Below are 27,722 nucleotides of genomic sequence, written 5' to 3'. Positions count from 1 at the left end.
TTACATAACGCTGCAGATTTCCTGTTCATAATCAATTGCTAAAGTCAAATGAACAGAACTCAACATATGAATAAGTGAAAAAAAACTATAAGAAGTTAAACATGTCTTAATGTTTTGCAACCTCTAATTCATTTGGGAACCTTTATTGAGTCATAGAGAATCCATCAGGAGAAAGAGGGGAACAAATAAATAAAATAATAAAAGTTAGTTTTGGAGTAAACCATGTACTGTTACAAGACCACGTGCATGCATTTGTTCCTTTGTCTGCACTACTTGTTGAATAGGAACACATGCATCAAATAAATGGACCCTGTAATTCCTCCCCATCTGTTATTCAATTATTTATTTTTTTGCAGTATTGTTCTTGTACTGTATTGCGTGCTTGTTGTCGTTCTTGATATGTTTGTACCATAAAATCTAAAAGTTAAAACACCTATATCAAGAGGTAACCGTTTCTAAATAAAGCAACATTTCAAAAGTGTTTGATCGATACAAGTCTATCCAAGTAATAGGACAAATACAGAAGAGTAAAGCATTATGATGCATGTTTGTGAAAGGGTCTTGATGCTACAAATACAAATTTCACACTGATGACCCAAGAAACACTAAAAGAAAAAGGATATTTTAAAAGTTAAAGCTGTGGATACAAAACTCTTGTGAGCGCTGACCTTTAACTAAACGTTATTGTACCATAGAGGCACAGAAAGGTAAAATAATGTTGTTCAAATTATTAGCTGGAATGTTCAATATATTCAGATGTAAACAAGGACTGATGTTTTCAGCTCATGAGTCACCGCACATTCCTCTCCCCAGCACGTTATTACAGTAGCTGCTTTTAACATTAAAATAGATATTAAGGGGGGCGTGTGGCGCAGGTTCAAACCCCACTGCAGTCAGCATGTCGTTGTGTCCCTGGGCAAGACACTTCACCCCCAATTGCTCCTGTGGGGATTGTCCACAGTATTGAGTATGTAAGTCGCTTTGGATAAAAGCATCTAACAAGTAACATGTAATGTAATATTATTCTGGCTCTGAAATGACTTGATTCTGGATCAAACCGCCCGCCTACTACACTTGCTCAGGGGAAAGCGGAGTGACGGCCTTGTTTCCTGCCAGACTTTACTACTGCCTCCATGTGGCTTTAATAAAGAAAGGCTCAGAGAGTAAGCAAGCTTATGTCTGTGCATTAATAACAGCGGAGTAGACAGTGTGTAGGTGGAGGGAAGCATTAGAGCCGCGATAGAAGTCCGAAGGGCAGGATTACTAAACAAATAACCAGAAAAGTGAGAGCCTTAAACAAAGAAAACTGGTATTATGAAGAGTCAGTAAAAGCTGAATGGGTTACTAACTATTTGTTATGGGATCGAATGGGATTTAGCAGCCATTACATTTAAGATCCCTGTTTAAACAAAACATATGAGAATTATTTCATGTTTACTTGCTCACTTAATTAGCTTTGGCTCAATAATGAAAAACACCCCCCAAAACTCACAAAGACAAGTCAAACATTTCATTGTACAATAAACCTTTAATAAATAGTTTGTCATTAGTTTCCCATATTTACATAATAACCACCATTTACTTATGTTGCCATACTCATTTCTTGGCTAATTTTAGGCACACAGAGAGGGGGGTTCAGGCCACAAACCACATCGTACTAAAAACAGGAGTGGCTAGCAGGTAAGTCTTGAGAAATATAGAATAATAATTGCACCATACAACCAAATAGACCAAGAGGTGGCCGTCTCCTTGAGCGATAAATATATACATTAGCTGTACGTACAGGTGACGTTTGTACATTTACAGTCGTCTGCTTGGAAAATGTATGGGTGCACATGGGCTGGTGCAGAATCTTACCAATTTGTGTAGGATCTGAATTGTTTACCAATGTGTTGGTCCAATAAATGATAAAAAAATATGATATTTAGAGAATAAATCAACACCGATGGCCTCCTGTCTAGTAACTAACTCCCCTTCTGAAAGAATAAAAACTAGGACAGGTTAAGTCAAAATGTTGAGGGTATAGTGTGGTCAACATGTACAACTTGGCTTCAAACATTCAGTGACTTGTTATCTACTGATCAATCTGGGAAAAATATCAAATGTAACTAAACGCAGTGAAAGTTAAAGGAAGATTGAAACTGAACAGACAGATTAACCATCTAACCAAAATGTTGAAAAGATTCCTAAAAATGATCAGATGAAGTTTAAGCACTAAAACTTAAATCTTCAGCCAAAGAAATTAAGACACACAAAAGAAAATATTCAAATCACTCAAGTGAGCAAGCACACGTACACACACACTGTATGAAAAAGCAAACCAAGAAAAATAAAACATTTGGCACAAAATATAAGACGAACATTTCTCTTCAGATAGACAGCGTCACACCCACTTCGAGTCCGTGTCAGGCTTTGAGGATCATTTACCGTTTTCTCGGCGCAGTTTGTGAACAAAAGGGATCACAGTGTCACTGATGCAAACACCCCAAAATAGGCGCAGAACTAAATCATTGGATCATGGAGCTGCAACAGTTTCTAAGGGTCATGTTGAACTTGAGCCACCTATTGGCTGGAAAGGTAACAGCTGACAGATATGCGGATGTGCAAAAACCACTAGCTCGATTTGACTGAAACTTGGTTAAGGGTGAGGCATCGACCAAGGAATGGATTTAAAATCACAGGCTGCTTAATTTGAATGTATACTAGAGGGTAGGAGGAAGGATCAAAACTCATATTCTAATCCCGGGTTTTTTTTCATTCTGTTTGAAAGGTTGTTTTGTCTCATGTCATGTCATGTAGTTTTGTGTTGTTTTAAACTCATGGGTATTTATTTTCTATATTTGAGTAATTTGCATTGGTTTACTAGGATGTGAACACTGTTAATTCCATGTTTTTATGAATTCATAAATTGGAACTTAACCCTCGAGAGACACTTTAGGATGGAATAGTTTTAGTTTTTCACAGTTAGCATGTTTTTTTGTGGACATTTGAAACCTTAAAACCACCTGTCGCTGTCACATCTGCTGAACTCTAAGCAGCTGTTACCTTCCTTGCCTGTAGGGGGCAACAAATATTTGTTTGGCTACAAACTTGTTTTCCTAAAGGTGGTGCGGGTTAAAGTGCACAAACCGGTCTGACAATAACCAAATGGCTCCTTTTCTGGAGAATCTGATGCCTACACAATTGCGAGTTAAAAGCCAGTTCCTTGAGATGCTTCACATCAGAAATGTCTACCATCTGTTAATTACAATTTGAGAAATATGCAGTGCCTGTTGACTGTAGGAAGATTACATTAAACGCCAGGGATTCTGTGAAACCGTTTCATTGCTCATTACATCACACTTAACCTTTGAATTATCTACTGCAGCAGCATGAGTGATATTCTGTTTAACCTAATGATATTAATTCAAAGACTCTGTATCCTGATAGCGACTCCTCTCTAGCTACAAATGTTCCAGAAGCGTATGAAATTAAAAAAACATGTTTTTTTGTAAGCCTTAACCATGATGGTGATAAATGTCCGGTAACAAATGAACGAGAGGGCGTGAAAACGGGAGGAATAAAAAGTGTGTAACGGCTCCGATGGGAGCGATAGCGTAAAGATTACAGAGCCTTCTCAGACCTTGGTCTTCATACAGGTTACATAATTAATATATATATTTATATATATATATTAAGTCACTTCGAGGCAACATTTGTTTCTTGAATAAAAACTTGAAGCACAACTAGCCTTCAGTTTCTAAAAATATACAACCCAAACTGTACTACTAATCTAGAGAATGGCAAGTAAACATTGAGAAACAGTTTCTGCTAATAAAGTGGTCTCTCTCTCTCACACTTCTCTCTGTAAGAAGTGTGATGTTGCGACAAAGTGTGGTCTTACGAAGCTTTTTATATCTGGTTGACCCATCCTGACCTTGATTAGGCAGCGCTCTCCCAACAGAGACTCCCCTCGCAGGTTTCTGCTGTGCATTCAGAGGAAGATCCGAGTTCACTTCTCAGAGGCTTTAACAGAGCTGCATCACAAGCATCCAATCAGAGGTTAGCTCGTGGAAAACCATTAGACAAGTGCTCAACTATCTGTTTGGTAAACCCTCGTTGGACAAGCAAAGTTGCCACTTCACTGGCTTCAGAGGAACATGAATTATCACACAGGGATTTAGTAACATTTGACCCCAGCCTCACTTCTAGACCAAATCACCCTGGTTGGTTTTGCACCAGGAGAAGGTGGGGGGTGTGGGGGTGTTGTGGGGGGGGGGGCAAGCTGTTGTTCGCTCTCTGTCACTGCTTTAATAGAAACCAAGGATAAGAGTCCAGCTCAGCCGGGTCACACACCTTTCCACTGCAGCCCAAAATGATCCTCAACACACTCTTTCTTTATAAGGGGGCGCTTTGAGAGTCTTCCCTATACCCTGCTTTAAAAAAGAAAGAAAGAAATGGGCTGCTAAGTTAGGGGTGCCCACTTTTTGTGCCGTGGACACAAACACCTCTTGATGGCACTTGAGTCTGATGTGTGCCTGAGGTGAGTGTGTGTCCGTGTGGTGAAATGTGTGTATCAGTCCGTGTGTGTGTGGGGGTGTTTGGTTGGAGCTCTCTGCCCCCCGGAGCTGTGGTTATACGCTGCTGTCCTCCAGCAGCGGCTCCTTGCCCTCGGCCCCGCTGCCCTGGGGGCTGTGGGAGTGACTCTGGGCCCCGTTGCTGTGCTTCTTGTAGGCCCCGGGCCTCCCGCCGGGCCCCGTGTGCTCCGGGATGAACAGCGCCACCAGCAGGGACAGCAGCACGGAGCACGCACCAAACAGGAAGGGGGGGCCTGGGATGATGGAACTCTGAAAGAAAGACAGAGAATCATCAAAGTCAACTTTATTGTCAATTTTCCAGTTTGTGTGTACAGACAGAGACTGTATATATATAAAGGTACAGACAGAGATCGAAATACCGTTTCCCACAATCCCGAATATAAAAACAAATGTATATAAAAATATGTGTGCAAATATGTATATATATATATATATATATACACAGAATCAAAGACACATTTTTACATGTGCACACATTAAGACCTAAATAAAAACACAATCAATAAATACAAAATAACAGTCACTTCACATCCTGTTTAAAGAGACAATTCACTACGAAAATCTAAAATCGATACATGTAGATATATTTATTAATCGAGATTGTTTTGGCTTGAGATGCCAAAAAACTTGACGGCATTGTCTCATTGTTGACCAAGACAATATTTTTCCTCTAACAAACTACACCAGCCAACACACAAGTCTTTTATCCATGAACCAGCCGCTTCCTCCTGTGCAGTGATATGGTTGGAAGGTGTATTTCTGTAGAAATAAAATGGTGCTTCCATAAAAATGCTCACAACAAGATCTGTGGACTATGTTGAGTAACCGGTTCCTGTATTTATTTGTTGACCACTTTAAGCACCACAAGTGCCATGAATTAACATAATATTTGATAGAAGTCAGATATGTCTAAAGGTCATAACTCCGACATTCACACCAAAACAATAATAGCACTACAGGGATGAGACAAATACGTTTTTCTTATTTTGAGGAGCCGTCTCTTTAAGTACAGCTTCAATATGTGCAACATATGTTTGTATTGTGTAACAGTATTGTGCGACTACCTCATCAGTGGGGTTGGCCATGTTTGCTTTGACACCTTTCTCGGTTCCGTCTGGGTCGGTCAGCTCCACGTGGAACAGGTAGAAGACAAAACCGTAAAGAGCGGGGCCCAAACCGTTACAGAGGCCCCGGATTCCAGTAATCATCCCCTGAACAACTCCTACAGGCAGACGGATAGAAACACAATGCTGTCAAGATGATAGATGCTACATTTCAGAGGCCAAACTGAACATTTGCATACGTCTTTGTGACTATAAAAAAAAAGTACCTAAATGCATTAGTCATATTTTTTACTTTGTGTTTCAATAATGTAACTATTTTACTTGAGCAGAAAGGTTATATGAATGAAAAGATCCCATATAGCACTCTGTTTAAAGAAAAAGAACACGTATACATGCTTAGTTTAACAACAAGATAGAGAAAAGGTGAGAGATGTATCAGCTGAGTGTTTACCTTGTTGGTCGGGGTCTGCGTTGCGGGACACGATGGCGCTGATGGCGGGGAAGGTGATGCTCGACATGGCAGCCACCGCTCCAGCAGCCCACATCATCCTACGGCCAACAACACACATTTGTTAAGGATACAAACAAAGCTTTATTTAACCTTTCAAGAATTTGATTTGTATATGTTCTTTAAAGGTGGATGAAAGGTTGGTACACAGATTTGGGTTAAAACCGTATGTGTAAAAAAACGTATCAAAATAAATTGTCAAATATTTACTTGAATTGAACAAAACTGCTAATATTACATCAGAAACCCTTTATTTGTCCCACAGCGGGGACATTCACTAAGTAAACAGGGACCGAGGTGACAAATTCCAAAATGTCATTGTCACGAAAAACTAAAACCATGACAATGTTTTGTATTTCCATCATAAACTGACTGCTTGAAAATTCTAGAAATTTGAATGATAATCCCAAACATAGACACTAAACAGAGGATATTGTTTATATTTTTGTGAACAAGGAACAGCTTGACCTTTATTCAACCTAATTTCCTTTGGTATTGACCAAAGCAGAGCGGGGCAACAAGGAGACAGGTCGTGAATGTTTTCCTTCAGGATCAATACACATTGTGGGTCACTCCGACTTCTCGGCCAAAACAACAAGAGAAACTGACGCAGTTGATATGATCTCACTACAAGAGAAGTGAAACTGATAGTGTGGCCTGTGTGTGTGGGTGGGGGATTTTTTTATAGAAAACACAATTTCTCCAAGTTACAAGTGAATGAACACAGAAGGATTAGTTTTACTACTATTTCTTTTGCCATACAAAGGCATGTTAGACAGGTGATTCATCTCAAACTGTAAGGTCAAAGACAGTTAAATGCCTCTGCACATTTTCCAAGAAAAAACAATTACGCAATAGTCAAACTAAAGGTTTCGAGTTACAACACTACACTATCAGAATAAACTATCACCAGTATCTGGTTACAGTGCTGTGGATTGAGGCTATGCTTCCCTCTGGTGGTTTGTCACGGTATTACAACAACAACATGTTTTAACGGAAAAACATTGACATCTAGATTTTAATAGTTTCCATTTAAGATTCTGTTTTATATCAGACCGTACTCCACTTTTAAGGAATCTTTCTTTACAGTAACAAAAATCAACAAAAAAGGCAGAAGAACAAATTATCAGAAGATTTTAAAATCCTTTGTTTTAAAGTATTTTATGATTTTCTTTTTTATTCAAAAGGTTAATTTATGTGCTATGCAGAAGTTATTCACCTTTTCACTGGGGTTGAACGAGCCATAACTCACTTAGTCGCAGGCATTATGACTATGACTGCAGTATTGCACAATGTCGCAGGAAATGATAGTCATGTTAGCCAAACTTCCTTCCTTCCTTCCTTGAATTATATTCACTGACTGATTACATTTTCTTTCTTACATCAGTACTCACTTTTGTAAACCTTGCCAACTCATTTGAAACCTGAGCTCAACTTCACTTTTGGGAATCAATAAGTGGAATTGAAAACCATATTTGTATTGTTTTTAGAATATTGGGTCTTCGACTTATAAATATAAGTAGTGGAAAGGTGTGTGTGTGTGTGTGTGTGTGTGTGTGTGTGTGTGTGTGTGTGTGTGTGTGTGTGTGTGTACTGACCAGGGCTGAGAGCCGAAGCCGTACCACGCCAGCTGGAGGATCTGGAAGCCGAGGCCCAGCAGGATGGTGTTCTTGTTCCCGATGGAGCGCATCAGGACCCCCAACACCACCGTCTGAGGCAACACAGAACAAAGGTCATACAAGAAACCTTTAAAGAGGCATTGAGTCATTTATCAAAACCTTTTCAATAAACTTTGTAATCACTATTGAATCTTATATGGACAGAAAGTTGATCTGAAACAATGTTAAAATGAAATGTCAATTGTTTGGATAGCTTTACCACCTTTGTCTTCTGTAATGGTACACTGAAAAACATGTTTCTTTAGACAAAGTAAGAAAAATGAAGACTGTCTACTGTGTGCACACATCCATCACATGTCTGTCCGTCATCTGCTGCTCTTCCCACAGCTTTTTCCTTTTTTGTTATTTCTCCTTTGAATGGAAGTACTTATTTTAGACTTCAAATTGGCAACTTGGGTTCTGGGATTTTGTGAATTCTGAAATCTTTTACCCTTTTCTGCCACGTTATAGACAAAAAACACAATAATAACAATACTAAAACTCAGAACATGACTCCTCAATATCACATGTAATTCTACAGCAGAAGTGTATTTTGTCGTACCTGGGCTATTATTGAGAGGATCCCCACGACGGCGATAAAGGCAGCGACTGTCTCTGGTGTGAAGCTTATGACCTGAGGGTGAGAGCATTCAGATAACACAAGTTAGGACGTGAAAAGACAAGCATGCAGAGACGAGCAAGTATCTCAAACACTAAAACTCCCCTATTTCTCACAAAACAATGGAAAAAAAGTATTTGTATTTGGCCTTATGTAAACGCGAGATGTTGACTATTGTGTCTTGGAACAACAAAGGTGCTTGGCTTTTTCCTTCCCTTGTATTTAGGTCAAACATGATGCTCTTTATCCACTTTAATAGTATGTATAATTCATTACAATGAATGTGGAGAGATATATGATAAATGGCATGACTGGAACAGGAAGGCGTGGAGAGTAATGCTAACAGCAATCCTTCAGAACTAGTTCTCTGGCTTTTGAAGGATGGTCGCAGTAGAGAATGTGCTTCAGACTCCCCCGACTGGTTCTCCTGACACTGTTTACACAACCTAAACAATCCTCTCTTCAGCAGATTGCGAAAGGACATTAAATCAGTTTGTCTAGAAACCGCCTGCTGCCTCCAGATGATACTCTCCATTTTTGGCTCGTTGTGGTTTTAAAATAGATTTCCTGCGGTTGCATTTTGCTGAGACACCTTGTAAATGTGCTCTACTTATACACACTGAAACTGGCTGCTCAGCAGATCTGCTGATCCAATCTTAAAATGATGTTAGCAAAAGTGTGTGTTGGACAATCCCCCCCCCCCCCCCCCCCCCCTTCAGTTATACTTCGACGAGCTTTCCAGTAGCAATTTAAGTCTTTTATTAGAAAAACTAATGGATAAAGTATGATGATGCTGCATAAAATACCACATTGCAATGTCCTCCGTATGGAAACCCAACTTGAGCTGAGAAAGCAGTTTTTTATTTCTGAATATCACCACAATCATTATGTAACTCATTTGACAATATAGTTAATCTGTCCGGTACCATAAAGTAAAGAGCTGTTGGTGTTGACATGAAAACAAGTTGAAGTTAAATCTTTAAATGACAATTTTAGGTCACATTTTTGGATGATTAGGCGATATTACATGTGTGTAATCAGTCTTTTTTCTACAAAAAAGGTAAGCAGGGAGAGCAGTGTGTTACCTGTCTGAGATAGAGGAAGAAGCTGGAGTACTGGCCGGCCTCAGGGAGGTAGGAGAGAAACACTGTGATACAGATGAGGAGCACTGTGGGGTCCTGGCCCACCTTACGCAGAGACTGAGCAAGAGAACAGCACGAAGGATTAGGCTTCATTTGAAACACAAGTGCACAGAACAAGGACTGTGGAATCTGTCCCCAAGCACGTACATTGGATTAAAACATATATTTGAATGGCCAGTATCACAGGTAGAACTATCAAAAGCAATCAACGTGGGTTTCATATTCTGTGAAACTAGTAACTCCTATTTTAAAAAGAGAAACTTAACACCCCATGGATACCTTTCATTTCAACTCTTTCCTGTATAACACATGTATAATCCAGAAGCCCCTTAATCTGATTTTCTTTATCAAAATACACATTTAGGCAGCAACAAACCCAAACTGCAGTAGCTTTTCATTATAAAGTAACAACTCATCCCTAAAGCTACAGCATTAGTCCATTATTCAAATGTATTCATTACAAAAAGCAATCTGGTTATGCATCATTGTGTTGCTCTGCAGGAATGAATGACTGAATAAAAGAATTGTTCTTTTTTTCTGATTAAAATAATTGTGTTTCTGTGGGCAATGTGCCCCTGCAAGAGTTTGTTCCCAGCATGATTTGCTACAACTAATAACATTAATGATGTAAGTAAGCTTCCATTGAATAACCATAAATTATTATCCCATTTTATTCCAATAAATACTTAGAGCTGATAAAACAAACTGCAATAAACGGCTGGTCCTTTTTTTATTGTAATTAACCCATATAACCCATGTACATGTACTCACAGCGAAGGGGTCTGCCTGCTCCCAGGAGATGGGCGCTCCCCACGATGCTGGCCTCATCTTCTCCGGCAGAGACTCCGGCACGGCCACCAGGATGAAGCAGATATCGAGCAGAGCGATGGCCGTGGCCAGGATCACCACCAAGGTGTCGCCGTATTTAACGGACAGGTAGGCTCCGATGGCCGGGCTGGTGACCAGGGAGGCTGCAAAGGTAGCCGAAACCTGGAGGGGGGAGAGCCGACGGTGAGCCAAACAGGAAGTGATTGATCTGTCTTGTCAGGCTGTTGTCTTTGATGACTCTTAGCTTAAGGACTTAAAACAGACAGGGGCATGATTCTGTAATGATAACTGCCTCCTAATCCTTTCTGAGATGTTTACGTCGATTTGGATAGTTTTCATCTGTGTTGTAAGTATGATGGCTGGGCCCAGTCAAAGGATGGTTTTCCTCTCCAGTATGATGGCTGTGCCCAGTCAAAGGATGGTTTTCCTCTCCAGTATTTTCACACAGACCCAACAATGTGGTGCTCTATAAGCTCTGCAAATTGGAAATGGTTTATAACAGCAGTATTTATATGCAGGAATATAGAATTCTAGAGAGCGTTATCAATTGTTTTTATCTTCTTAACATTTCTTCATGCGCCGGTCTAAAGTATGCACAGCTGCTGTTAGGGTAACATACTTTACCCCATGCGTCATCTAGCGTTGTTATTCAGCTGCATATTACTCCAGTGAATGAAATAAGTGATCAAATATATCCATTTCATAATCATTTTAAGCTTTAAGTCACGTCATTAAAATCTTGATTACTCAGTTCATGGAAATGTTTGTTGAATAATACATCCGGTAATAATTTATGAGATTAAGGGCCTAATCAAAATAACTATTTTTGTCTTCAGCAATCTTGAGGTACAGTCATAGTTATAAATACTACTTTATATAACGATTTGAACAGGACCCTATTTTGTTCTCCTTACCAAACCGTATGCTGTGCTCCTCTCATGCTCCTGCGTGATATCGGCCACGTAGGCAAAGATCACAGAGAAGGTGACGGCGAACACGCCGGACATGGAGATGACTGCAAAGTACCACCTGAAAGAGGAAAGGAGATTAGATTATCAATATAGAAACAAACACAAATGATAAAATGAAACCTTATAGTTAATGAATAATCTTTGGAGCTTTAATGTATTCACTGTTAGAGTGGTCTCTGTTTTGCACTCACCATGGGCTGATCTTCATCAGTGGAATGGGTGCACACGTGAAGAAGACCGTTAGCAGCAGGAAGGATTTGCGTCCCCATACGTCTGACAGCGCTCCGATCAGTGGAGCACTCAGAAATGATAATAGACCCTGCAGAGGATGGAGAGAGGAGGATGGGGGAGGACATGGGAGAGAGAGGGGGGTAAATGTATCAGAAAAGTGCTGTTAATGGATAACTTGAGTAGAGCTACCACTTGTAGACTAACAGGGACGGTGATTCGAGTTCATGAACATATTCAGCGCAATGTACAGAACATATCTATGTATCTAGATCTTGTGGCTAGCTCGAGTGGAAAATCAACATCAGTGACACATGTCAAACTCCAGCTGTAGTTTGCCCTTTACTGACATTTAAGCTACTAGTGTCTGTTGTTGGACAAATAAAGAGCCTTTTATGTGGACTTTGAGGTCCAAGAAATTGTAGTTAGTCTGCATTTCTGCAATAAGAAATCCTTTACATTGATATATGGACAACAGATTGCCATTATAGTTATGTTTTGGTCACTAATATATTTGTCCTCTTAATTCTGCTTGTTCACAGTGTTTCTTCCTCAGAGAATTTCTTTATTTCATCCATGTGATCACAAGAAAAAAGCCCAGAAATAATTACAAGGGTGTACTCTCCAACTATGTTTGGACACACTTTCCCTAAATAAAGATCATTAAGGTGCACTCGAGGCCCTTCGCTGTGTGTGCTCTTGTTTGCCGTTACTGGACAGCTCGCAGGTGTTAACATGTAACTGCTTTTTCTGTCGAGCAGGGCGTCGCTGAACAAGAGCACACACGCTCAGCTAATCATCCAAGGGCAAATAAAAGCAAGATCAACACAGAAGAAGAATGTTAGTTAACAGCAAGAGCAGTAGTAAAAACTGAGGTCAGAGGTTTAGAGAAAGCCAGAATGATGCTATTAATTATTAATATTGTAGACTATAACTGAAAAACCCCACAGTGAACACAAATGTAGTCATAGCACAAGGATACAGCTTGGTATTAGGATGTTGTAATAGTAGTAATAAGTTGCCAACATGCACACAGGAAATCTGTTTTTGCATCATGGTTTGTCACCACAGAATATTGTGTTTGTGTGTGCTGTTGTCTTACCTTGACACCATGGATGAGCCCATTCATCAGGAATGTGTGTTGTGGGAATGTCTGGTGTAATACCTGAGAACCAAACACAGATAACGCAACATGAAACCAATTTATGCAAACAGTCTGCATCACATTTCAAACAATGGATGTTGTACTTTGTAGAGTAAACTAGTAAGCATAAAAAGTGTGAAAGTCTAAGAAAAGCGATGGACCATTAATTCACTCTTTGAGGCCGATGGCATTAAAGTAGACGCTGCAACAAAAACTGTTAAAGTAAAGGAAACATATTTTACATTATACAGGCCTAGATGGAACATAAATATTGTATATTTTATGTGTTTTCTGAAACGTTCCACAGGGACATGACCCAAATATAAAGAATCCTTAAACTGGTTAAGTTGGTTTTATTCTGTCATAAAATAAAACCCTTAAAACATCATTTATTCATTGGGAAACCATAAAATAAGCAAAACAAACACTGACATGCAGATAAACTTTAACTGTTCAAAGCATATAAAACAATTGTGTATTTACTTAACGCTTAATACATTCTCTTTTTTTTCCTTTATATGAAAAGCCTTTAAAACTATAAAATAAAATATATCAGGCCCCACCAAGTGAATTTAGCTAATTTAAATCCAAGAGAGACATTTTCATTTTGCATATTATTTTCTGTCTTTGGTTGGTCGGCTCAAGACCTGTGAAAAGTCCTGTGCAAAGCAATTTACACAAAAAACTAAATTCACACTATACTAATTGCACCCAGGGGTGAAAGGCTACATGCAGCAATGCAGTTCAGCAAGGACCATAATTCAGTGGTCTCGCCCGTTTCAAACTGCTGTTCCCTCTGAGAAGAACATTAATATTTTTAGTACGTACGACAGTCCAAGCGTGACCACGGACACTACAGAGCGTATTAATCTTGATCTAAAGGACAGTCAGGCCATAAACTGAAGAGCTGAATAATATGGTTAATAAAAAGTGTGCAAAATAACCTTCCTCTTTGTTCTCATGGTATCAGATCATCTTAGAACATTTGACTTACAGTGACACCCGTTTGTTGGTGTCTAGATGGCAAACTGTCATGCTGAGAAACTGCTCTGTTTTGTGTGAGGTACTCCGAGAGTAAATACCCTTTCACAATCCTTTACATTTTGTCTGAATTGTCGAAAATGTTTTTAATATTCTCAACCATTTTTAAGTATGGAGTTGGGGAGGGAGGTAATATTCTGAGAAGAAAAACCCTCAGATTTACCGAGATTAAAGTCATGCATTACAAGAAATTAAGTAATTGCTTCACTTGCAAGGTTGAAAAATTGAGAACTGTTATATTGTTGACCATGCTTGGTTTACTGTGCTTTCCCGCAAATAAAAATAATCCTCAAGTATTTCAGGAAAAAATAAACCAGAAACTCTGTTCCTCCAATACTGTATCTTAGTTTGAATACAGAAGAGAAAGACGTGTTTAGATGGTAAAAAATCATTGATATGTTGTTCAGTTCAAAGTCCATATGTCTGTGTGCAGCAAGCATAGAGCACAAGTGTCATTGACACTGCTGTGGGAACATGGAGCCTCGGTTTAAATGAGAACATGTGGAGCTCGACTGAATAACAGGTTCTGGTTATTATGTACAGTAGGGGTAAAAAGGGGAAGCTTGTGGCATGGCTAAGAATCTCCTATGTTCCTCTGGGAGCCAGCTACACAACACACACTGGCTGTGAAGGCTCAATGACGGCTGTTGCTGCTGGATACTAATGAAGCAGTGCGCTCATTGGGAGCAGTGAAGCAGACCCTCTCATCTTCAGGCACCCTCTGATTAGTCCAAAATGCAAATCCTCCCTCCACCCAGGGATCTTGAAGGCAACAAACCCCCAGTAATTAATGCTTAACAGTTACACATACAACCACCTCTTCAAACAACAGTCTGCACGGCAAAAGCCTGTCTGGTTAACATCATCTGGCAAACAGATGTCTGCCCATCATTTGTTTGGGATACTAGTTTCAAACAAAGGTAATTTATTTTGGTAGAAAACAAATATTTAGGCTAAGAAACCCTTGACAGGATTTAATAAATATCGAGCTTGGGTGAAAAATGAAAAAATATGGTGCCTGAAATAGAAAAACTATTAATACACGATCCCCTGCTAGTGTGAAATAAAGCATGTCGTCACTATCAGTCACCTTAGCTCTTAGCTTACAATTAAGATCAGTTTTTAAGGAAATAATAATCCTTGTTTTTCCAAAATTGGTTGATCTTTTGATGCCAACATTTTTCAGAAAGACAGGTGACATTTAAGAATACAAGTAATTTAAATAATGCTGTTTGAGTTGCCTGTAGCAAATACGTACACCCCACCACTCGCAGAGCACAGTGAGTGTGTGGCGTGGTTTGCTCGTCGGTATCACTGCTGTGGCCTGACAACACAAACCAGTGACCCCCTGATAAGCCTTTTCAACAAAGAAGTGGTGCTCAGACAATACAACTGTTTGATGCCCTTTTCATATTTCTCAGTCCATTAGCGCTTGGCAAAACATCTGCTAACATACACGCACAAAAAACAAAACTGCGTCACACAAGGCCTCGCTCATTGGATTAGGAGTTCAATCATTCATAGACACTGATGGGCCTTGTGCGATTCCAGTCAATGGAAACCTCTCTGGCTAGGTTTCCAGAGAGGAGGTGTAGGCGTATGAATTTATTACTGAAAGTTATATCAGTTTACATAACAGTGCCTCTATGTTAAAGTGCATTGTGTCCAGGCTTACCGTGAGCATTGGGGTGGTAAGAAGACCCCATGCAAAAAACTCCAGGAAGATGACCACCACAGCATGGTAAACACTCGGCTCACCGATTCCCTGAGGCTGGATGGAGACAGAGAGGCGCATACAATTAGAAAGATCATTAGCTGAGAAGCAACAAACATTTTTACAAGCATCAAATTGCCTGTACACATTAACATATCAAACTTTAAACTGGAATCCATTTCAAAGTAACATCCATCTGATGACACAATACTCTGCATCAGCCGATCTGTAGGAACGCCCACAGTTATGAAATAGTGTGTACGATTATGAGAAATATTTTTTCACTCTGAAACTGGAGGAAGTGTACACTGGGGAAGTTTTGACTTAGTCAATAAACTGCTGAATCTTAACTTAAAGAAGCCACCACATCATATCACAATTACTGCGAGTTGTTTTATTTGTCAATTTAAATAAAAATCTTAATTTTCTTCATTTAACTATTTCATGGCAAGATTAATTCAAAAGCATTCGATCACTGTGGCTCAATTAATTAAGTCATACATACTGTAAACTAAATTAATGTAAGACATTGGGCTCAACCATTTACATGACGTGCAATTTTAGATAAATTGACTTACTATAATTGAGACTATGATGACAATTGAATTTTATTGAGTACAAGAATATGCATTGCCTGTGTAGCAAGAGAAGATTAAATGTATATAGGTTAAAGTGGCATCAGATTGAATAGCATATTTACTGGCAAACACAACAATATTCATTCAAATAAATGTTTAACCCCTCAGCATTCAAAGAAAATGGCACAGGTACGAAGCAAAGTATTTAATCCAACAAGTAAACTATTATGTGCTATTGTTTACTGGGTAACTCCTAATACAAACATATCTATTTAATGAGCAAAAACACATATTCTTTTAACTTTCATTCAAATTCAATACCTAGTGAAGTAGACACTTCACCACGGCACAGTAAAATCTATACAAGTCTGTGAGGTGAAGACAAAGTGCGATGAAAAGTGAGCGTGGACGCAGGATCTTTGGCAGGAAACAAAGCGAGGTGTGATCATTTTGGGACAGTAAAAGTAGGCCAGGTCCAACTTTACAAAGACTCTAGTTGCTAGTTTACTCGCTCATGTGGTTTGCCATTTCCCTATGTGGTGAGAGTAAAAGCATCGAGAAAAAAACGCCTAGAGTTTGACTGATTGACAAGCAGTAAATCAGAAAGAACCCCAGCCTTTTGTTTAACAACACTTGCTAACCTGAAACTGTTGTATTATATGGATGCTGCAACTTCCTCTCCACTGAAATCCCAGCCAGCTGCATCTTTAGAGATCAGAATTGGCTATTGACACCAATGCAACTAAGCCATATTAGATTGGTTGCTGAAAATGAAATATTAACGGCTGAGTGGACAGACCTTGCTGCAGGAGTAAAGAAATAACTGTAATTTAAACTGAAGACCTAATTGGAACAGCGCCACATCATGTCAGGTGTTCAGACAGAAGGTTGTCATCATGAATACAGGCCCATTACAAAAGGGAAAAACAACTGTTTTTGTTCTCTTAATTAGTATTACAAGTCTGTGTGTCTTCATTTGGACACCCAGCTTGTTTGGCACAGGTTTTCATCTGATTACATAACCAGCACTGATGCCTCACTGTTTTCTTTATAACAATTCTACCATACTCACTTTCCTTTGCCAACTGTCTCATTTGGGACAATCATCACTCCCACCATTGGTTCACTGATCCTAAATTGCTTTTATTTTGGTCTGTCTATTAAAGAGGTTTGATGCTTCCAGGTAAGGGCATCTTATCACAGGTCACTATAGTAGGACTTCATCCGACCTTGAATACAGGTGTCAATAACCCAGACAATAGGGTATAAATGTGTCATAGACAAATATATTTAAATTATGTTTAAAGATCATTGGCACCCGATTCTAAACCCTATATGGGTTATAAGCTTAGTTGCGTTACACAGCTATTAAAACAGTGGCAATTAGTATATTTGCTTTCCTGGTATCTTGACTTAAACGGTATGTTTGCTTGTTTTTAAACAAACACTACCAACCCTATCTAGCCTTCGTAAACGAACAAACCTAAAATATATCTGACAATATCCGACAAGTTAGCTTACTTTGTTTCTTAAACCATTTTCTAGGTAATACATTAAGTATTTTAAACCCTTTATTTAATTATCCGTTGTTTACAACAGGACAAAAACACCCCACATAATACACACATATGCTAGTGAGCTAATTTTAACCTAGCCCCAGTTTAGTGATGCACTGTCACGCGTAAATTCCACAATATTTGAACAAACGAGAGAAACCGTTAAGCATTAAAGAGATAGTTTAAAGTAAGGTATCAAATATACTTTGGGCAGCAGAATTACTGTGAAAACCTCAAGAAAAACAGCTAACGTTGATATGAGTTAGCCTGCGTTACCTGAGCTGACGTGTAAACGAAGGCCGCTTACATTAGCCAATGGTAGCACACAGCTAGCTGAGTTAGCTAGGCGGACCCAGCGAACGGTTAACATTATCCGCTGGGACAAACCACCAAAGACACAAAGCCGTAAACAAAAGCCGCACCACTGTTTTTCTTGATATAAACATGGGCTACTAACTTATTCAGAGGACAATAGTAAGATTAGCTCCGTGGCAAACTGGTTCAACGAAGATAAATAAATATTTAACTCACAGTTCCTCCATCTTTTATTATAATTTTCTTTGCAAGAAGAATGCTGCGGTTCACCCGCTTTTTCTTCTTTTTCTCCCCCGTCATTGTTAACTTATGTCCATTCTTGGTGTCAGAGTGTCATCGTTGCAACTATCGGAACTAAAATAATATACTGATTTCGGCTACAAAGCTCATAACACATCGGCGGTTGGCTCCAGGAGACAGCTAGCAGTGAGCTAACTGATGATTCTTCCACCTCACTTCAACCCCTCTTCCTGTACTAAATGTTGACCCGCCCTTCCAGTGCAACACCGCTCAGCGATTAGCTGTCTGATAAACGACCAGTTCAGCCAGTTCGTCTGATTGGTTGAGAACAACGTTTGTGCTATTGATCCTCAAATGGTGATTGGTGAATGCCACACCGCGGTTCTGTGTAGAAAGAGGAACTCCCTTATAGGGTGAGTGGTTGTGTTTATAAGGAAAGTGTACAAGATGTTCAGCTACATCCACACCCTTCAGTTTCTCCTTTCTTACACTCATTTTCAAATGTGTCTTTAAGTCTTTGTTAAGACATAGAAAGACATTCATAAATATACTTGTATGTTACTTACCTTACCACCAGCGTCAACCTAGGGATTTTTTTATTATCACAAAGCCCCTATATTTAAACAACATTCAGGTCTAGAAACATTTATCAAGAGCAGTCGGGTCTGCTAGAAATCTACATTTTGCCCAGAAGGGTCTGCAATAGGTGTCATTTGTTATCATGATCTCATTGACACAATGACAAACTTTCCTCACATGTAACACTTGGTAAACATTTCATGTACTTTTGCAGTATGTTCTTAATAGACATGTCATTGTCAAAGCTGCAGGATTGGTTGAAATTATTTGTTTTACAGCAGTAGACATTTGAAAAAGGTCAGTTTATTCACGTGTCAAAAGACGATTTCTGAGGATGCTCACCCAAATACGCATGATTCATAACCCCTTATAAATGTACAGGCATGCATATTTATTTAAAAAACCTATATGTATTGACAAAATGTTTACTTGGTGAAACTGCACAGTGACAGGTTAGTATTTTTCAGTCAGTCTTAAAGGCAGGAATATGGCCATTTGCCTTACAAGTGTATTGAATGAGTCAGTCGCAGCAGTCGATACCACAGGAATATTAAAAGCAGAAAAACATAACTGAAACATTTGATATGCACAACCATGCATTAAGAGCGAGCCCAAAATGCAATGGTTCTGTGTCTGTACAATAGAGAAGCACTCTGATTCTCCTATGCACATTGTTGGTACACTTGTAAAACTTTTCTACCCACAAACACCATAAAGTCCTATTATTTGCAACAGTGGATGAGCTCAAAATAATGTCCATTAGTAAAGGAGAACCTTGTATCCTCAAATGCTCCTGATCCCTTTGATCCTCTACAGATGAGACATAGCTGGTCTCACATTGTCACGGAAGTACCTACCTTTTTATAAAACTTAAAACTGTACAATTCTGAGATATGTTTAAAATCACACACAGTGTATTGTATATAAAGAGGCCAAGTCCTCATTGCAATTGGATCTTCTCCAGACAGTCCGTACATCTCGCATTAAATACATTGAAATTCTCAAGGCACTTTGTTTCCATAGCAGCATTGACACATGGAAAAGTCTATAAAACAAAGTGCACAGTTCTTTTTTTTTCAACAAAAATCCAGTCACACCTGGAGCATATTCTTATTATGTTAACTTGTGGTGTTATTCACAGGTGGGATCTTCTTCATCCTCGTCGATGTAAGGGATGTCCAGGTCGTCATAGCTCCCGTTGAAAGACTTGTTAATGATTTGCGGCTTGTCGTCGGGGGAGGGGCTATCTGGGCTGGGCAGGAAGCACATGGATTTTGTAGCATCTGTCTTTTGTCCTGGTGTGAACCCTCCCCACGCATCACCTGTCTGAGCCATCAGACTTCTCACTCTTTGCGCCAGGTCAGCAGGTTTAGGCGGGCAGTTGGGTTTCTGGGTTTTTGATCGCATGGTCACCTTGGCTGGTAATAGAAACAGATGAGCAAACTTGTTTAGTACTTTAATATTAAATTAACAATAAACATAAGAGACTTGATGTGTATGGAACCAGTCAATAACGGCTAATGATCTGTGTGGTTACAGAGGATATGAAGCTAAAGTAGTTCGCTAGAGTTGCTGCATAATTAAAAAAAAACAAATGTAAAGTTTAAATACATTTTTTAAACGAAGTAGATAGAGAAAATGTAATACCACGTTCAAAGCAAAACAAATGCACATTAGGGCTGAGCATTAAAATCAACTTGACCAAATGAATAAGGATCTTTATCTGGATGTTTTTGTATATCCATTCAACAATATATATTGAATCTCATGGAGAAATCAAATGAAATGTTTTTAATGCAATTACAAGTGAAAGTATATCAATATTGCATGCCCTGTGAATTTGAATGAGACTACTCAGGTGGTGCAGCAGGGATTCCAACATTGCACCGCGAAAATAAAACACAGGATCACAAAACTTTAACCTGGCTCGACCTATGATAGACCTCAACTCAATGCCATCTACAAAGATACTGTGATGGCCAATCAACTAAGTGTAAGCACACATTCCTGGAAGATTACTTGAACAGTATATTTCTATTGTTACCTAATAATTGTTGTGATTTAATATACACCTGTTGCTGCCATGATGAATATGTTCTATTTAAGAATACCTCACCCTTTATACACAGGCAGAACACTGTCATGAGGACATTATCTATTATACCATGTATCATTGTGGGGAGTTACACAAATGTTTTGATTTAATATGACGTGTATGAAATTGTCTCCTTAAACTCAGAAGAAGGTGAAAGTACCGTACCTCCCTACTGACCTTCCGAGTCTAGGCTGCCCAGACGGTCCTCTAGACTCTCTGAGCTCATCGATGAAGATGATGAGTCCAGGTTGTCGTCAGAGTTATCCTGCTCAAGGTCAGGTAACCTGAAAGCCAAGTCCACCCTGAAGACAACAAAACAATACATCATTATTAATGAAATGCATTGCACACAAAGCATTCAACTCAAATGAAAAAAAGTCAAGCTCACTTTTCTTGTTTGATGGACTTGATCCTATCAATGAGGGTCCTCTCCGTTTCATCCGAAGGCATATGATCGGGAACATCCAGCTGTGGAGGCTTTTCAACAACCTGAACAAAGATCAGAGGAGCTGGAGTAAGATGGGTGCGAGTTTATAGATCGAGACAATGTATTCAAAGTTTAGTTTAAGAGTAATTTTGAGCTGCTCTTTGTTTAAATTTGATATGAATCAAACTTAGGTGACAGTGGTGTGTGGAACAAAATCAATATAAAGAAAGAAGTTCATTTGTTGAATGTTACCTTTCTCAGATTAATACTAATTTAATAATAAGTACTGGTAGATGTCATTTCAATTTTTTTGTTTGAGTTGGTATAACTTTTCCTGTGGCATGGTCTGTGCTGTCTTAATGCAACTTTTAAATATAATAGCTGGACTGACAACTAACCAGTTTGAATTGAACTTCCTGAGTGACCACATGTTTCATGATGCATATTCCTTTAGTTTTTAGTTTTCTCTCACCGTGTTTTGTCTCCTCAGTTTGAGCTGATTGACAGCCACTGCCTCTGCGTATTCCAGCTGCTGGATATTCTGCATCTTCTCATTGTATCGTCTGAGCTGCTCCGAGATCAGGATCTCCACACACCTGCAGGAAACAAGGTCAGAGAGAAGAAGTCCTCCATATAAACAACGTTCATCTCTAGAAATACATGCAGTAAAGCTAATGCAACAAAAGCACACCCAATATTTTGAAAAGATACATCAAAAATGAATATGGGAGTGTGCAGAATGACTCACGTTGTAGTCTTGGCCACATCCTTCATAGCCAGAAATGGGTCGTCAACATCAGGTGAGCGCAGGATGCAGGGAGCAAACACAATAGCAAGAGAGCTTGTTGACATCATATTTTCTTCCTCTTTCGCAACCCTAAAAAGACACACAGATAAAAGGTCTCACTCCTGTCACTTCTACACGTAAACATATAATCAACTCATATTGTATTATTAAAACAATGAATTAACCATTTTTTTTCATTTATATTAACACAATTCTTGTCTTTTTGAGATATAGTTCTCTGTCTTGTTTATTTCTTTTTGTTTTACTATAGCACATTCCATAGTCCAAAAAAGTATAAATGTGGCAGGATGAATTAATCAAGTGAGGAAACTGTAATGTACCTTATGTAGAGTTTGTCCTACCTGACAAGGTGAAAGATGAGCCGCTCTAACGTGTTGTAGTTAGCAGGAGGAAGTTCATCAATCTTTTGGTAAACAGCCCTTATTCTCTCAGCTTTCTCCGGCAGCTCTGAGGGCAAAAAAACATGGATATCAATAACATTCAAAAATCTACTAGAGTCAAGGTCCCAAACAAGGATTTCCAATCATTTACATCAAGATAATCACAAGCAGAGCTGAACTACTTCTCATGTATCGATGAATTGAAAGAATTGACTTTGTTAATTGATCAATTGTTAAGGCCATTTTTAAAGGAAAAAAGTTCAAAGAAGGCACTAGTTGCGGACTTACCGATGTATGTACAGTTTGTTTTTGTTTTCAACTTAGTTTTATTTCAGTTTCAGTTTCATTATTCAAAAATAGTCACACTTTTGACAACAGTTTTTTCAGGCTGTGTTGTATCATTTCAATATTCACTCACCCACGGCATGCAGAAAGTCGTTGTAGAGGGAAAAGGTCATGAGGGGGTCCGGCAGCTCTCTGAGCCAACGTTTCAGTAGACCTGTGATGGTGTGGATCGGGTAGTTGTCTAAATTTGGCCCCTCCGGATCTGAAATAAGACAAAGCACACAGGTGAAACACACCAAAACATTTAATAGTGATTCTACCATCACATTTTTAGAAGTACAGTACTTAAAGTTAGTACTTTTCTTTTTTAATATATTCCCTTTTAATCGATCAAAACTTAGTCTTTAAAGTGCTAAAAAAAAAATAATATAACTTGTAAGGTCGTTACAAGGGCGACATAATCATTTTCCAAATATTTTTAAAAACCCAGCTATCAAAGGTTCTAAGCTATAATTATTCTTGATTTGAACATGAGCACACAAAAAATGCAATTTAACAGAGAAGATAAGACAAAGAAAGACAGAAAATAAGAGAATTGAGATATTATAGAAAATAAAGTCAAATAAATATCATATAAAATCATGTTAAGTGTCTCTATGGCAGATAGAGAACATCTCTCCAACTGCAATTATTTATTTTTCTTCATAGTCTATGGCTATTGCCGCTGCACACCAACTATGCAGATTAATAACACCAGTAACCTCATGTAAAGTGGATCTCCAAAACTGAAGTAAAGAGTTTCAGCTGGTGTGTAAAGAATGTATTACCAGTCTCTAAAATCTGGTGGAGCTCCCTCGCTCGACATGTTGAGCCCGACTTGCGGTAAATGCCCTCGGTGTAGAGGCCGTTCAGCTCAATGTGCATCAGAAGCAACTCCACCACTTTGGGCACAGGGTTAGTTTTATTGGTGAGGACACACACCTGCACCCCAAAGTGAAGGGAGCCTGGCACGCTGTCATCCTATCATAAGACAAGACAAGAGGAGTGTTCATTTACAGGGAGTTATGGGCAGAATTTGAGCAATCAATGCGAGTTATTTAAACATAATGGTAGTAGTATTGAAAAATGTCAGTTCCTACCTGCCTAGCACATCGTGTCGAGCAATCTGTGATGATTTTATCCAGACATTTCTTGTGACATATTAACTTGCAAGCTAAAAAAAGGAAAAAAAGTGATTTAATTGCGTTACTCTCGTATTGGCAAAGAAAATGCTGTTACATTTTGTGTTGCTGCAGGTCTTTGAACTCACCACTGCACATGTATGCTTTCTCCATTCCCCAGATGTAGGAGCCACACAGGTCACATGACTGCATGATGTTCACCTGGTATGTGCTGAACAAGTGATCCAGAGGACTATTCGGCTGTAAAGACAGGAAGTACATACAATGAACTGGGATAATTTGCCTGGATGTATAATGCATAAACATCACAATGCAGGTTTAGATGCTCAACTTACACATTTATCCTTTTTTCTCCTCTTCTTTGTCGTCTTGTTGGCCTGAGAGAAACCAGAATTGAGATATACGAGTGGGTCAATGGACGGTTTACACTCACAAAGTAGTTAAGATATTGAAATTCTGTAATTCACCTTGGCTGGCTCAGAATCAGCTCGTTTCAGCTCGCCCCTAATGAAGCCGTCCAGCACAGACTGAAACAGGTTGACCACCAGCGAGGTCTCTTCCTTCTTCTGTTTCCCTGCTAGTGTTTTCACTTTGTTTTGGAAGCCCTTCATCAGATATTTGTAGCCGATTTGAGGCTTCTGTTGATAACAGAAGACATTAGTTTGCAGACTTATAATAAGCAACAGTTAAATAAACTTCAATCGATTTAGATTTGAACATCCAAAACACTCTAAAATAACTGCAGAAGTTAAATCAACAACTATAACGAACGTTCCTGCAATGATCAAGAAACATACTGTCCCTTACTTTCTTACAACTAGATGAAACATTATATTGTACCGAGGAGGAGGCTGGCCTGACCTGCACAGAGTACATCCCTTTGATGGTCTCTCTGAACTCCATGGTGGCTGTGAGGAAGAGGCTCTCTGTAGGCGACAGATCTTTTATCCTACTTTGCAGCTCATTCACCTGAGGACAAAGACAAGGAACATGTGGAACACAGGATTAAGGATAGAGAGGGGTATGATACAAAACAAAATAAAGTTATGTGCTTTAACCAGGGTAGAGTTATTTTCCAAACTCTAGATGTCCCTTAGAAATTGGACCCCAAAAACGTAGACATCTGTAGAACTAATCAACTACAAAAATGCACTAGATAAAAGATGATTACAATCTATCTATGTACAACTACTAGGGCCCACAAAGATCACAGAACTCTTCCAAGGCTCGATTTGTCTCGCTATGTTAATGAAAGTGAAAAATAATTTGTGTATCTGTGCCGTGATTTGGATCCTATCCAAAATTGTGTTGGGTTTTCCTCTGCACTCGTTACACCCTCCCACCAATTTTGTATGAAAGAAAAGTAGTTTTGCGAAGTGCTAGAAATAAAACATGAATAAGCTGATGATTGGGCTTCAGATTTCCCCTCTTCAGGTGTAGTTCTCACCTGATTTCCGAGGAATTCATCCAGGTTTCGCAGCTCTTTTGGGTCGGTGATCTCCCGATCCAGAGAGGTGTTGGACTGCAGCCCCCGCGTGGCCCGGCTGATTTTAATGGTCGGGTTTCGAGCGATCTTCTCACTGCTCTGGTTTGGCCTTTGGTAGGGATGAGGGCTGTAGCTGGACAAGGTGACTGCATTCAGAAGAGGGAGATGTGTTATTATTCGTCTGACACAACAAATACAAGTTTAAACTTTATATTCCTACTGGATAGGATACATAGAGCCTCTTTATTTCACACATATTACTGATCAGCATAACCTCCAGATGGCAGTGAAGAGTAGAACATTACCAGAAATATTGTTCACACTACATTACTTTCTACACTCCCTTGCCTATTTTGAAGTATTGAACTGTATGTGTACATAACAAATATCTGCAATTTATAAATAGCTACAGATCGCCACTTTGCTCCTACTTTACCTCCTATATCTGAGTCGTTGCCCGAGGGATTTTTAGGAGTCCGCTTCTTCAGGAATCTACTGAGAAACCAAATCCTGCAGAACAGACAGCAAAATATATATATTTTAAGTAACAGGGCTTGTCACCGGTACTTGATACCTTTAAGGTATCGACAAAAAGGACCCAGTACCAAGCATTGACATTTCTTCATTTGAACTGTACCTGCATTTTTTGTACGCAGATATTGGGAAAAAGACATTGGCAAGTTTTTGCTTGCAGCCAATCACAGCAATTGGTTTGAAGTGGAGTGTAATTGGCTCACTTAAATCCAATAAATAAACAAGGTATCAATCAAATTACTTTATATCACTTTAGGGGAACTAATATTGGTATTTTTAAACAATACCCACCCCTATTAATTAATGAAAAAACAATATAAAGCTTAAAACAAAAAACGACAACACCTTTAAACATTTCCTTTGAACTGGGTGTAGTTTTACCTCTCAGGAGTTGTGAGCTGTGATTGGTTGGATTCCTGTTGCTCTGCGTCCTCGTTGCTGCTCTTGGCTGGAAGACTGAATCTTACCCCATCAGTTACTGACGATATCTGCAACAGTATCAACACAGGTAATTATGCCGGAGTATATAACTTGCGAACAAAGAACTAAAACCAAAAAATACTTAATAAAAAAAGTCCCAGGAACCCCAAATTGTTTGTCCAAGTTGATGCTGTTTCACCACCACATCGCCCAAAAGCAGCTGTACCATCACCAAACCAGGCCCCATAAACATCACCATTTTTAACGCATAGCTGCCTCCATTCCTGCCACCAGCTGAGCTTTGACCTTTTTTGCCATAATTAGTTTGAGTTAAGTTACTTCGAGTTAAGTTAGTTCATACATAGGTAACATTGTGTCAGTGTGTTAAAACATTCATTATTTACACATTCAACTTATTTGTAATACTATTCCATCATTTATCCGTTCATTATTAAATGGTTTAAGCTTTAACACAATTTGTATGATTTTTTCATACAGTTACAGTTTAACAGATAAATATGATAAAGGTAAGTCTGTGACTCGATACATTATTTGACAAAGATGGAATAGTGTTATATCACCCATCACCTCATAATGAATGTGAGGTAAGTTGTATTGTACTTCTGTAATGTTAACATAATAAACAGAAACTAAGCAATAAGCTAAATAATTAAAAGTGAATTTTAAAGTCACAATAATTGTCTTAATGTTCAAGTCACATAAAAGCAGTTTTGTGGTGACTCTGAACTGTACCTGCGGACCTACATTTGTTAAAGGGACAAAAAAGATCATAAATGAGCTTTCGGAAATCTGCTGAGAGATTTCCCTTTAGTTTTTCAGAAGAAACAGCTCATTTCTTTTTTTCCTGGGCTGCAGAGCAGAAAGGAGAAGTCCCGAGCAATGCGACCTCATCGGTTTGGGACATACACATGCAACGCCTGCATGCAGAGGGTTGGCTTGTTGCTTTAAAATGTCCGTTTGGTCGGTACCTTGACCTTAGTTTTTGAGGGCCAGACATCCACGCCACTGGCCGGGTTCTTCATTGTGGGCAGAAAGGGGCTCATGGGGGGCAGCGGATAGCTCCAGTACTCGCTTTCCTTGGGGCTCCCAAAGTTAAGCATCAAAACGCTGCGGGCATTGGCTAAGCGCCGCTTGCGTTTGGGCTGCTTGCGGAGACGCACGCTGACCTAATTGAGCCAGGAGAGGTGATGAGTGGCAGGCCTTTTTTTTAATAATCATGCGTAAGGAGCCTCCATTTGTGCGTTTGTCAGCTTACTGTACACATACTGTACTGTAACTACAGTACTTTGAAAAGCCAGTGCCACCATGTCTTTTTGTACAGGA

General features: G+C 39.2%; 2 protein-coding genes across 12 annotated transcripts in view; both read right to left on the bottom strand.

Moving 5' to 3' along the window:
- Positions 1-1,508: 1,508 nt before the first annotated feature.
- mfsd14a2 (major facilitator superfamily domain containing 14A2) lies at positions 1,509-18,424 on the bottom strand. Its single transcript, XM_034153064.1, has 12 exons — positions 18,160-18,424; positions 15,456-15,551; positions 12,698-12,760; positions 11,559-11,686; positions 11,311-11,425; positions 10,340-10,558; positions 9,512-9,625; positions 8,370-8,441; positions 7,748-7,860; positions 6,093-6,190; positions 5,642-5,799; positions 1,509-4,826 (listed from the first exon to the last, which is right to left on the bottom strand). The coding sequence occupies exons 1-12, from the start codon at positions 18,241-18,243 to the stop codon at positions 4,614-4,616; spliced, it is 1,473 nt and encodes a 490-aa protein (XP_034008955.1). The 5' UTR covers positions 18,244-18,424; the 3' UTR covers positions 1,509-4,613.
- A 621-nt stretch (positions 18,425-19,045) lies between these two features.
- Positions 19,046-27,722, bottom strand: part of myo9b (myosin IXb) — a 29,668-nt gene continuing 20,991 nt past the window's right edge. For 5 of the 11 annotated variants that reach the window (XM_034152967.1, XM_034152968.1, XM_034152969.1 and 2 more), the window contains 17 exons: positions 27,368-27,565; positions 26,340-26,446; positions 25,861-25,934; positions 25,386-25,570; positions 24,779-24,907; positions 24,406-24,576; positions 24,274-24,315; positions 24,067-24,178; positions 23,897-23,970; positions 23,585-23,777; positions 22,891-23,019; positions 22,434-22,539; positions 22,033-22,161; positions 21,757-21,880; positions 21,246-21,346; positions 21,035-21,159; positions 19,046-20,180 (listed from right to left, as the gene is read on the bottom strand). In XM_034152967.1, the coding sequence (XP_034008858.1) occupies positions 19,894-20,180; positions 21,035-21,159; positions 21,246-21,346; positions 21,757-21,880; positions 22,033-22,161; positions 22,434-22,539; positions 22,891-23,019; positions 23,585-23,777; positions 23,897-23,970; positions 24,067-24,178; positions 24,274-24,315; positions 24,406-24,576; positions 24,779-24,907; positions 25,386-25,570; positions 25,861-25,934; positions 26,340-26,446; positions 27,368-27,565 (2,286 nt within the window). In that variant the 3' untranslated portion in view covers positions 19,046-19,893. Of the gene's footprint in view, positions 20,181-21,022; positions 21,160-21,245; positions 21,347-21,756; positions 21,881-22,032; positions 22,162-22,433; positions 22,540-22,890; positions 23,020-23,584; positions 23,778-23,896; positions 23,971-24,066; positions 24,179-24,273; positions 24,316-24,405; positions 24,577-24,778; positions 24,908-25,385; positions 25,571-25,860; positions 25,935-26,339; positions 26,447-27,367; positions 27,566-27,722 lie in introns of all 11 variants that reach the window. The other 6 variants (XM_034152972.1, XM_034152971.1, XM_034152970.1 and 3 more) reach the window with 5 other exon arrangements.

This window comes from Trematomus bernacchii, unplaced genomic scaffold (genome assembly GCF_902827165.1).
Source record: "Trematomus bernacchii unplaced genomic scaffold, fTreBer1.1, whole genome shotgun sequence".
NCBI classification, from domain to species: Eukaryota; Metazoa; Chordata; class Actinopteri; order Perciformes; family Nototheniidae; genus Trematomus; species Trematomus bernacchii.
The sequence above is the reverse complement of the archived record's forward strand: the minus strand, read 5'-3'. Positions and strand labels throughout refer to the sequence as shown.

What these genes read in the sequence shown, in the direction of transcription:
- mfsd14a2 (XM_034153064.1), bottom strand. Translation starts at nt 18,243, where the DNA reads ATGACGGGGGAGAAAAAGAAGAAAAAGCGGGTGAACCGCAGCATTCTT. An exon ending in AGCAGGCAGACCCCTTCGCT is followed by an intron (nt 9,626 to 10,339) that starts GTGAGTACATGT and finishes TCTCTTGCTCAG; the next exon opens with TCTCTGCGTAAGGTGGGCCA. An exon ending in GGCTTCGGCTCTCAGCCCTG is followed by an intron (nt 6,191 to 7,747) that starts GTCAGTACACAC and finishes TGTTGGCCGTAG; the next exon opens with GATGATGTGGGCTGCTGGAG.